The 12,257-nt window shown below is 45.0% G+C and overlaps 1 protein-coding gene across 1 annotated transcript; it reads right to left on the bottom strand.

Annotated features, from left to right (window-relative positions):
• Window positions 1-7,015: 7,015 nt before the first annotated feature.
• On the bottom strand, window positions 7,016-10,766 carry LOC120710459 (probable L-type lectin-domain containing receptor kinase S.5). Its single transcript, XM_039996142.1, has 2 exons — window positions 9,465-10,766; window positions 7,016-8,051 (listed from the first exon to the last, which is right to left on the bottom strand). Exons 1-2 carry the CDS (start codon window positions 10,663-10,665, stop codon window positions 7,165-7,167), a joined length of 2,088 nt encoding a protein of 695 aa, XP_039852076.1. The 5' UTR covers window positions 10,666-10,766; the 3' UTR covers window positions 7,016-7,164.
• Between the last annotated feature and the right edge of the window lie 1,491 nt (window positions 10,767-12,257).

Raw genomic sequence — 12,257 nt, 5'->3', positions numbered from 1 at the left:
CATGGCACCAGAGCTTAGGGTTTCGATCTGAGCCACCACCCTTCCCGTCGCTGTGCTGCCTCGTCCTCCTCTTCACCGCCCGTCCCCACCGGCTCGTCCTTGCGCGGCCGCGGTCCTCCATCCGCGCGACCGTCCGCCCGTCGCGGACGTTGCTGCGGGGCCTCACGCCCGTCGTGCGGAGCCCGTCCGCCGCGCCTGTCGCGCGGCTGCCGTCCGCTCCGCCAGTCACCGTCATCCGTCCGTCGCGGATCCGGCCGATTCGTGCCGCCTCCACCTGAAGGCCCCATCGCGGCTCCCTTCCTCGCCGCCCGGACGGCTCGTCCTCACAGACGGCGCGGCCCGTCGCCGCCGCCGTCTGCCCATCACAGCGCCCGCGCGGCCAAGTGCTCTGTTTTGTGGGTGCTCTGTTTTGCCAAGTGCCTCAGTCCTCTGTTCTGTGCTGCTGCTGCATCTCGTCTGGTATTTGGTCTCTGTTTCTTGTGCTACTCCTTGTTGATTTGATCAGTGGTAGCACACTTCAACATGTCTCAGATCAATGCTATAGTCATCAATATCATTTTAGATGGTCAAAACTATCCTGAATGGTCCTTTTCTGTTGAAACTGCACTGAGGGGCTATGGTTTACTTTCCCACTTGACTGATGACAAACCCGTGCTTAACAATGATGGTTGTAATGCCGCTGCTGTTAAGGACTGGGAGATTAATGATGGGAAAGTCATGGCTGCTATGGTCAGTAGTACTAAACAAACCATGATTATGAGCCTTCGTAAGTTTAAAACAGCCAAGGGCATTTGGAACAGTTTGAAGGAGCGTTATGTTCAGGACAGTGGTGCCCTCTTACACACGTTCATGTAGCAAACTCATGTCATTGAGCAAAATGACATGTCTATTGATGAGTATTACACTGCATTTGATCGACTGATGGGTGCCTTGACCTCCATGGTACCTGAATGCACCGCTAATCCGTGTCCAGCACATCAATCCATTGAGAAGTTTCTTACATATAGATTCGTTATGGGTGTTCGAGCTGAGTACGATTCTCTTCGTACACGACTGCTTCAGGATTCTTCTACTCTCACTATGTCACAGGCCTTGTCTGACTTATTTGCAGAAGAGACCCGTCTTAAGTCTATGTCTATTGCTCCTGGTTCAGGCTCTCACAGTGTGTTGGCTGCTTCCCAGAGGTTTGGCGGACGCAAGGCTTCATCTTTAGAGCCTTGTAAACATTGTGGCAAGACCAATCACAGTTCAGATTATTGTTTTGCTCACTATCCGCAGAAGTTGGTAGACTTCCGTGCTCGTCGTGCTGCTCGTGGCCATGATACTGGTTCCACTCCTAGAGGCTCGGTGTCTGTTGCCGCTGCCTCATCTGCTGCTGCTCCATGACCATCTTGGGTTCTTGACTCAGGGGCTTCCTTTCATGTGACCTCCGATCAGTCAGAGTTAGCTTCTTGCAAGCCAGTCGTTGATGGTGCTTCAGTTCAGACAGCTGATGGTACATCTTGTCATATTACTCATCAGGGTTCAATTTGCAATTCTCGTTTTTCTGTACCCAATATTTCTTTTGTACCTCAGCTGTCTATGAATCTTCTCTCAGTAGGACAAATTGCAGACCATAATTGCTTTGTTGGATTTGATGACTCATCATGTTTTGTTCAGGATCGTCGGAGCGGAGCTGTGATTGGGACTGGCCGTCGCCGTAGGGGTGCTCCTAGCCTCTACCTTTTGGACACTTTGCATCTTCCTTCATCCACCGTGGCTCCGCCTCCTGTGTCTTTCGCTGCATCGGTCTCTACTGCGTCTTTTGCCCAATGGTATCATCGTCTTGGTCACCTCTGTGGATCTCGTTTGTCCACCTTAGTAAAGTCAGGATGTTTAGGCCATACATCTGTCGAGTCTAGTTTTCATTGTAAGGGTTGCAAACTTGGAAAACAAATACAACTTCCATATCCATCTAGTGTTTCTCATTCTAGTAGACCTTTTGATCTTGTTCATTCTGATGTATGGGGCCCAGCTCCTTTTGTTTCAAAGGGTGGTCATAAATATTATGTCATTTTTATTGATGATCACTCTCGTTATACTTGGATCTATTTAATGAAACATCGCTCTGAGTTGCGCTCCATTTATGAGTCTTTTGTTTGCATGATTCACACTCAGTTCTCTGCTCCTATCAAAGTGTTTCGTTCCGACTCTGGTGGTGAATATTTATCTGATACTTTTCGTCAGTTTTTGGCTTCGGAGGGTACTCTTGCTCAGCTTTCTTGTCCTGGTGCTCATGCTCAGAATGGTGTTGCTGAACGCAAACATCGCCATCTTATAGAGACGGCTCGCACCCTTTTGATATCTTCTTTTGTTCCTTCTCATTTTTGGGGCGAAGCTGTTTCCACTGCAGTTTATCTCATTAATAGACAGCCGTCCTCCAAGCTCGCCGGTAAATGTCCTGGGGAAGTACTTTTTGGTACTCCTCCGAGATATGACCATCTTCGAGTTTTTGGTTGTACATGCTATGTCTTACTTGCACCTCGCGAGCGGACTAAACTGACTGCACAATCTGTTGAGTGTGTTTTTCTAGGTTATAGTCCTGAGCATAAAGGATATAGGTGTTATGATCTTTCTTCTCGCCGTATTCGTATTTCTCGTGATGTTACCTTTGCGGAAAATCGTCCTTTCTTTTACAATTCTTCTACCCACTCTTCATATTCTCCCATAGAGTCTACCTCCTTTATGTGCCTTCCTCCAATTTCACCCACTACTAATGCTCCTGTGACACCACCATCCACTGTCCCATTCACTACACCATCATCCTCTTCAACTATTCCTCCTATTCCTATTTCCATCTCACCACCTTCACATACCTCACCTGCTCCTGCTCCTGCTCCTGCTCCTTCCCATTCTTTTTCTAAACCACCTGTCACCCAAGTCTACATTCGCCGTTCTAGCACTACCACCTCGGCCAGTCCTGATGCTCCTGCTGTTGATGATTCTACTAATGTTGATGAGTCACATACGGTTCCTGTTGCTCCTGATCTGTTACAGGATGGTCAAAGATACAATCTACGAGATCGCACCGTGTTTGGGTATCCTCGTGCTAATGTTGTTGTTGGTGAACCATCCACTTATCAGGAAGCTTCTCTCATTCCAGAGTGGCAACTTGCTATGTCTGAGGAGCTGGCTGCCCTTGATCGTACTGGCACTTGGGATATTGTTCCTTTACCGTCACAGGTTGTGCCTATTACATCCAAGTGGGTCTTCAAAATTAAAACCAAATCTGATGGGTCTATTGAGCGATATAAAGCACGCCTTGTGGCTAGAAGCTTCCAACAGACCCAAGGTCGCGATTATGATGAAACCTTTGCTCCAGTCGCACACATGACTACTGTTCATACTCTGATTGATGTGGCTGCTTCTTCTTCCTGGACTATCTCTCAGATGGATGTCAAGAACGCTTTTCTTCATGGTGATTTGCATGAAGAAGTTTATATGCATCCCCCACCTGGTGTTGATGCTCCTTCTGGATATGTTTGTCGTCTTCGTCGAGCCTTGTATGGTTTGAAGCAGGCCCCCCGTTCTTGGTTTGAGAGATTTGCTTCTGTTATCAGGGATGCTGGTTTCTCTTCTAGTGAGCATGACCCTGCTTTATTTATTCATCTCTCTCCACGAGGACGTACTCTACTCTTGTTATATGTTGATGACATGCTGATTACAGGTGACGATCCGGAGCATATTTCTCATGTGAAGAAGCAACTCAGTGAGCAATTTCAGATGTCAGACTTGGGTCCTCTCAGTTATTTCTTAGGGATTGAGGTTTTGCAATCTACAAAGGGCTACTATCTTTCTCAATCTAAGTACATACTAGATCTTGTTGCTCGTTCTGGACTTAGTGGTCACCGCAGAGCTGCGACACCTATGGAACTTAACTTGAAACTTCGTCCTAGTGATGGTAAACCTTTGGAGGATCCCTCTCGGTATAGGCATATTGTTGGTAGCCTTGTCTATCTCACTGTTACTAGACCTGATATTGCTCATGCAGTTCATATCTTGAGTCAGTTTGTCAGTGCTCCTACCTCGGTTCATTATGGCCATTTACTTCGTGTGCTGAGATACCTAAGGGGGACATCTTCTCAATGTTTGTTCTATGCTCGTGATAGTCCACTTCACCTTCATGCCTATTCAGACGCCACTTGGGCGAGTGACCCCATCAATCGTCATTCGGTTACGGGCTATTGTATTTTTCTTGGTTCTTCTCCTATTGCGTGGAAGTCCAAGAAGCAGGCAGCTGTATCCCGGTCTAGTACAGAGGCAGAGCTTCGAGCTCTGGCCACCACTACTTCGGAGATTATATGGTTGCGATGGTTGTTAGCTGACTTTGGTATCTCTTGTGATGGTCCCACGCCTCTTCTCTGTGATAATACTAGCGCCATACAGATTGCACATGATTCTGTGAAGCATGAACTCACAAAGCATATTGGTGTTGATGCCTCGTTCACTCGGTCTCATTGTCATCAGAAAACAATTGATCTTCAGTATGTGCCCTCGGAACTGCAAGTGGCAGATTTCTTCACAAAGGCACAAACTCAAGAACAACATTGGTTTAACATGCTCAAACTCAATGCTTCAGATCCTCCGCTTCCACCTTGAGTTTGAAGGGGGGTGTTAAGGCCCATAGTGTAAGGCCCATGTGGCCCATATTATCTTCTCCTATATATCTACAAGTCCTATGGCTGTGCTCTGGCCCCCTCTCTTGGATTGCTCTCCTCCTTCGATCTCCAATGTAAGTTACAATTCTAAGAGCAAAAGTCAGATTCAAAGCTCATATGACATCATGGCTAGAAGCCCTTGTGTAATTTACTTTATTTTCTTCGTTTCTTTCTTTTGTTTCCTAAACTTGCACTTTGTTTTTGTATCATTTTACTTTTAATATATAATCAGTAGGGGATTATGAAGCGCATCTAGGCCGATAGATGCTAATGGTAAGTTTCGGTGATTAATGACAACCGTATGCGACTAACGTGTGTTTTGAAGGAAAATTTATAATTAGATTAGTCTCATATGAAATGTGAAAGGAGACCCCTCAATTCGGAACAACCATGCGTGCCAAGGACTCAATTTTAAAGATTAAGAACCTTTCTAGTCTCAAGTGTCACAAGGAGATGAAGGACACTTGATTTAGCTAGGGTTTATAGTTTTTAGTTCTTGACCGTACTATTAAGAGGGGTTCATGAGTTAGTAGCTTGACCAAAATTGAGTTGGCCTTAGAAATCTTGCACACTCGATTAAAAACAGCCCAAGATGGTCAATAAAAGTTAACACAACGCTTGGAAGAAGAAACAATCAAAGTTACATTCAAATCCAAGTCAATTCAGTTGAAAACAAAGAAAAACAGCAGCACCGGTTTAACCGATGCCTTAGCATCGGTGCATCCGACGCTTGGCGGAAGTTCCGACGTCCCTGTCGGTCTATCTCTCTGGAAGCAAGCAGAATTCAAATCAACAATCTCTATAGCACCGGTTGAACCGATGGTCAAAAAGATAAGCACCGGTGCATTAGATGTACTATGTTCCAGAGAGCATGTTTTGGTGGACCTCAACTCCTCTTTAGCACCGGTTGAACCGACGCTTCAGAATCAACCACCGGTGCATTGGATGTACTATGTTCCAGAGAGCTTGTTTGAGTTGATCAGTGAACACCTCTTCAGCACCGGTTGAACCGACGCCTCTACGGAGCATGCATCGGTGCAATGACGCAAGCCTGGATACTGTGTCAGAAACCCCAACGGCTACTAATTGGACACGGAGAGACCGGTTGAACCGACGCCTCAAATTTGTCACCCGTCGGTTCTTCCGGTGGTCACAGTTTTTCTGCAGTGGACTTCCAACGGCCATTTGACCCTCTCCACTCTATATAAGGGCACCCCCTGGCTCATTTGAAGTGACTTTGACACCCTGAATACTTGAGGCCACCTTTGATATGAAGAGAAAGTGCTTTGAGCAAAAGAGAGAAGATCTAGTACATTGATTGTGCTTCAACCTTGAAGAATTCAACCTTTGCAAGTGTAGCAAGTGTGCTTGAGCTAGGGCCAACTGAGTGTAGGTCAAGTGAAGGCTTAGGAGCTTGTTACTCTTGGTGTTTGACGGCACCTAGCCGATCTTGGTGATCGGGAGGTTCTTGGTGAGCTCTTGGAGTTTGTGGGAGCCCCAAGACAAGAAGATTGTACACGGTGTGAAGCTCGCCGTTCCGGAGATGGAGAAGGAGCATTCTTAGTGATCACTTGCTCCTTGGTGAAGCAAGGGAGCTGTACCCTTGTGTGGGTGCTCCAACGTGGATTGGGAGGGCGTCAACTCCTCGATACCACGGGAAAAAATCCGGTTGTCTCGTGTCCCTTAATTTTATTTCAAGCAATTAAATCCATTTGTTGTTATTCTTGCTCTTAATTGCTTGTAGATTGACTAGGACAACTTGCATGGTAGTGTGAACTCTTGCTTATGTTTTGATCTTGCTAGTGTGCAAACATCTAGATAAAATGATCATGATAGTGTGTTTACCTACCTAAAGACCTTTTGCTAGCGTGCTCTAGTGACTAGGTTTCAAATTTGTAGATTGGGCAATACTAGTCTAGGTTAAGGACTAGGTAGAAATTTGAAAAAGTCCCAATTCAACCCCCTTCTTGGGCCACGATCCTTTCAGATTACCCCTCTTGTTTCATAAAAAAAGGCTAGTAGAGGATCCGCTGGAGTTGCAAATGGGTCTGTTGGGAGCGGAGCTCTACCAAAGAGGATCTAAATTGCACCAGAGATAGTACATGCCAATTGCTTGGTGAAGATGATGTAGATGGTATCCTTGGTGAAGCGAGGGATCAAACCAGTGGACCAAAACAACTAAATTGGCCTGCCTCCACAAACTACGTTCAATTACTGTATTGTTAGACATTATTAGTAATTAAGAGTATCAATAGGTTAAACTATGAAAGATTGTTATTACATTGAACTATAATGCTAGTTCATACATACCTCAACTTTATTACTATCTACTACCTTACAAACCAAACACACCGTATCTGAAAAGGTTGAAAAGGTTACACAACATATGGCACACCCTTATACAAACACACCCAAGGCTTCGGTGAAGCAAATCAAATCGATGCCGCAACCAACTACCTTTCAGTCACTACTCAGCGGTGTGATAAATGGAGAAAAGCTCCTGTGAAGGCCCTGCCATGGGAGTGATGGGACGGTGGTGCAAACTATTGCCTCCGTTCTCAGAAGAGCCATGTCCTGCAGTCATCTCGATCCTGACTGTCAGACTGCTGCCCAAACTGCTCAGCTCCGTGCTGTAGTCAGAGCTCAAGGAAAGCCCTTCTGGTGGCCACACAAACCTTGGCTTCTCAAGAGGCACGTCTGGTGGCGGTGCCGATTTGGTTATGATCTGCACTGCTTCCACCATAGTTGGCCGGTCCGATGGGTTCGGGTTGCTGCATGCCAAACCGAGAAGTAGCAGGCGCTTGGCATCGCTGGCTTGAAACTCTGTTGTTAGCTGAGGGTCAATAGCATCGAGTAGCCTACCCTCCTTGTGAAGACGCCAGACCCAATCTGTAAGATGACAGAACTGCGCATCAACCGCCACCTTGCCTGTTACAATCTCCAGAATGAGGACCCCGAATGCAAAGATGTCCGACTTGGTTGTGGCCTTTCCACTTTGAACATACTCAGGTGCCCTGAAGCCAAGGGTTCCAGGGGCGCCTATGTCAGTGTAGGATTTCTTTCCCTCGGGCACAACACAGGCAAGTCCAAAATCCCCTAGGCGTCCTTGGAAGGCGGAATCGATCATGATGTTGTTTGCCTTGATATCACGGTGGAGCACCATAGGCTCATACTCATGATGGACATAGTGCAGTCCTGTAGCAATATCCTTCACCATGTTATAACGAGTGTCCCACCTATTAATCTGATTTGGTTGCTGCTGTTTACCACCGCTCCTGAAGAGATGTTGGTCCAAGCTACCATTAGGCATGTACTCGTAGATAAGTAAGGGCTCTCCTTTATTGTAAGACCACCCTGAAAATTTATGCACAAACACTTATTGACTTTCTTTCAAAAGCGGGAACTAATATAACAAAGTTTTAAATAAAAAAATTCTACCCATATTAATATGATAAAACAGTTGATTAGCCCGCACTAATATATAGGCAGATATAATAATGGGAAGCAAGGAAGATAAACATATGTTTAACTTCTCTAATAGTATCACATTTGATGTAGATAAACATAAAACATCAATAGCGTCAAGTTTGTGTGCATCCGATAAGATAAAAAAGCGTTCCGAGGCATCACTAATGCATATGCCATCTATATACTAAAAAAATTGGCTAAAAAATCACTATGAGACCCAAACACCCTAGATAATTGGGTTGGTTATTATAAATGTCCAATAACCCAAATTATTGTATATCACAATTTCGTTCCGCTCTACTATTTTGATATTGTAGACACAACCAACCTTATAATCCAAGGATCCAAATAGCCGAGCTATTTATAACATATAACCACTATTCTTTTTCTTTAATCTATATGAGGCCCAAGTTAAACAAGGTCTTAAGTTCCCTGGTCGCATGAGGTTGAACATCTTGCATTTGTTAACGCCCATGATACAAGACATGTGACCGGTGGAACACAATGAGGTCAAGTGAATTATATGTTAATTTTGTTGATTTCAAATTGCCCAGTAAGAAATGATTAATAAAGTAGAAGCACACAAATATAACCTAAAAACAATAGAAAATTATAAAACCATAATAGGTCTAGTTGCACAATTTGCACATGCCATCTTATTGCTAGTTGATTCCACAAATTATATAGAAGAAAAACTATTGCCTACCTTTTCCAACACTCGCAAAAGATTATTGTTTAGAAATATCACACATGCACCGGATGCATATGGCATCGACTATTATATCAAAGATTTTTCGAGCATTCTTTTCATATGCCTTTTTTAGATTCAGGAAAATATCCATCCTCAGCAAGTTTTTTTTCCAAATACCTGAGGGTTATTATTCTTCCTCACAATTTCTATCAAGTATGCAAATGTAATTCTTATCTAGTTTATAAAAACAAAATAGCAACTGGTAATCCTCCACCAATATTATTCTATACAAAAAACTGGGCCACCCTATAGACAAACCTCAGGGATTGCCTCAGTTAAGCTAAAGGAAACCATGACTATTTGACAAAATTATAAAAAGAAGACGAAAACCCATAAAAATCTTGTACTCCCTCATCATTTAAACGATTCATACAAAACTTTTAGCCCACTTGTAATTTTTATGAGCTGAATGAAAACCTTCTTTAAATGACCGGAGGTAGTAGTGTTGTTTAACTACCAGTCTACCAGAAATAGAACCTCAAATACAGTTGACAAAGGAAAAGTAATTTCATACATAAACAGACAAAGTATAGGATATGGGCCATTACCGACGAGAGGGACGATATTTTTGTGGCGGAGACGATTGATGACGCTGACCTCTGCTAGGAAGTCCTCATAACGTCGGTTGTCATCCCGACTGAACTTCTTAACGGCGACCTCGAGCGCCTCACCCTTTTTGGCGCCAGGGAGCCTGCATCTATACACAGCGCCAAACCCGCCTCGCCCCAGCTTCGTCGTCTCGTGGAAGTTGTTGGTTGCTCTTCGAATATCGCTGAAGCTGAATTGGGTTGGCACCCCTGGAAGCAGCTGGATGGACTTGGCCAGCTGATCCAGCTCCTTCTTCCACCCCCTGTACTTGGAGTTGAAGTAGCAATACACAGCAACTACCGTGACCACGGTGGCAGCTGCTGATCCGAGAACGGAGGACAATACAATGATAGTAGTCCATTTCTTCTTGTGAGGGATTTTTTCCAACTCGTCGGAGAGCCGGTCGACCGTCGAGTTGAAGGTGTCGAGTTGAAAGAGTTGCCCCATGGAGGAGGAGAAGCTGAAGAAGCCAGACTGGGAAGAGACGATGTTGCTGAAGTTGACGCGGTGCTTGCTGCCGCTGCTTTGCTTTCCTCCCTCTTCGCCGTCGACGACGCTGACCTGGACCGTCATATTATGGCCGAGAGAGTTGTAGTCAATCGAAAAACTGTACTTTTTCCTTGAACCGACTACTGCCCCCGACGGCTCTATGGCAATTTCCACACAGTTAAAACTACTGTCAAAACTATTGTCATTATTAAGTAGTGTCTTCTGAATAGATACCATCTGGTCACATGTACCGGCCATGATGGTGAATTGGTTGCCCGCGAGTTTGGTATCCACGATAGGGTTAGATGTGTCCCAGGAGGAATAGAGTTGTGCAGCAATAGCAAAGGGCTCATTGACAAGCAGAAAGTCGCGAGGGAGTATGGTGAAGATCAGATTACCACCACCTGGCGTCGTCTGGTTGTTTGGTTGGTAGATGCTCATGGTGAATACGACGTTGAAGGATGCCTCGCGGATCGTCGTCCGATCGCCGCTTGGTTCCCACAACTCGATCCATTGCTCATCAATGATAAGCAGCGCCGGTTCAGATAAGTTCAGCTTCGGTGGAGGATGTTTCTTGTAATACCCGAGACCAGCTGATAGAAACGTCGTATATCTTGAGTTTGAAGCCAGGTAGCCATGAAGGTTGTCGAAGGTATTGCTCAATGTGTACATGTTTCTGGGATCCTGGTCGGAGCTGGGGCATTTGCATGCTGATTTTGCCTGACAGCAGGAGAGAAGCGAGCATATGAGGGGTAGGGCTAGGATGGTGCACCAATATGGGACTGCTGGGACCTGTGGAAGCTTAACAGCATGATGAGAGCCCATCCTGTTAAGTGTTGGCGGCTAAGGCTCCGGCCCCTGGTGGCGAGACCTCGCCTGCTGATATAAGCGTAGTGGAGACTGGTGTTGCGGGCTGCGCTTGCTCCGTGGACGTTGGGTAGGCCGTTTCCCAATCAAGCGCCAGGACATCATTTCCACATCAATGGCATATGCATGATGCCATTGACAACTGTGGTTGTCAATGCGGGAACATTGACAACTGTGGCCTTTGGCCTTGTTTTGCGAGTCTGTCCACCTTGTTCTTTGGCCTCGCTAAGTTGTGCTCCTCTGTAGCTAGGGGTGGTAAAGGACCCAAGATTTTGAACTAGAAAATCTAAGGGCTGGGCCCTAAAAAGGTCGGGTTATAATCTTATATAATTTTGAACTAAATAATTTAATGGCATTGTTGAGCTGTGAAGAGGTCACTAGGGCCCATGACCCATTACCACCCCTTAACACATGGCCGCCTGTGAGCGCTTGAAGCGCGTTGTAACCAACTTCTTTCTACTTAATACAAAGATAAATAGAAAAAAATACGGAACATTGAAAATAGACGATAGCCGTATAATCTTTCCACCCAAAAAGAATATAGTTCTACTCCCTCCATTCTAAATTATTATTCATTTTAACTTTTCTAGATACATCATTTTTAAAGATTCTATGTTACACTTCCCATGTACATCATTTTGGAATCACCATTGGTGCTTAGATCTCCATTTTCTCTGTGTGGAGTGCCCCTTTGCCGGCCTACCCATCGCCATCACCATCAACATCACCGTTGCCATCACCATCATCGTTGCTGCTCTGGTGGCCTACGATTTGTCATCGCCATCATCGCTGATTGCAAGCGGTGTCGCCGGCGCTCGTGGACTGGTGTGGGTTAGAGCGTATCAAGGTTCGTTTTTTTTTTATCAAGGTACCTGAATAGAAAATATAGACAGGTGATGAAAGGAGAAAAAAGAGGAGAGAAAGCTACAAATGTTTGACGGAAGAGCAAAGGGAGGTCAAGCGTGCAAAGACTAGGGAGAACTACCATCGCAAGAAAGCTACATCCAAATCAAGCATAACGACTGAATGCGCCTCTGCTAAGAAACGGAATCAATGGATGATGGTAATTTGGTCCATGAACAATGTTCATTGATTTGCTAATAGGTTGTACGCATGTACAGGGGCCATGCTCGAACATCTTCCATTGAGTGATACAAATAATTCATCACTCTATCAAGGCTTATTTCTCGTGAGTCTATTTGTGTGCTCGCAAGGACGAACATAGCTATTGATCCATCTGGAAAGAGTACCAAGAACATTGTCTATAGAGATGTACATGCTGGAGTAACGAGGTGTTTTTCGTTCTATTTTTATTATCCGTAAGTATAAGTAATTGCTCCACTCATCATATTATATACAATACATTGATATTACTTATTTTTATGAAAATTTTAATT

Source organism: Panicum virgatum, chromosome 5K (genome assembly GCF_016808335.1).
Source record: "Panicum virgatum strain AP13 chromosome 5K, P.virgatum_v5, whole genome shotgun sequence".
Classification (NCBI taxonomy): domain Eukaryota; kingdom Viridiplantae; phylum Streptophyta; class Magnoliopsida; order Poales; family Poaceae; genus Panicum; species Panicum virgatum.
This window is presented reverse-complemented; position numbering and strand designations above follow the sequence as displayed.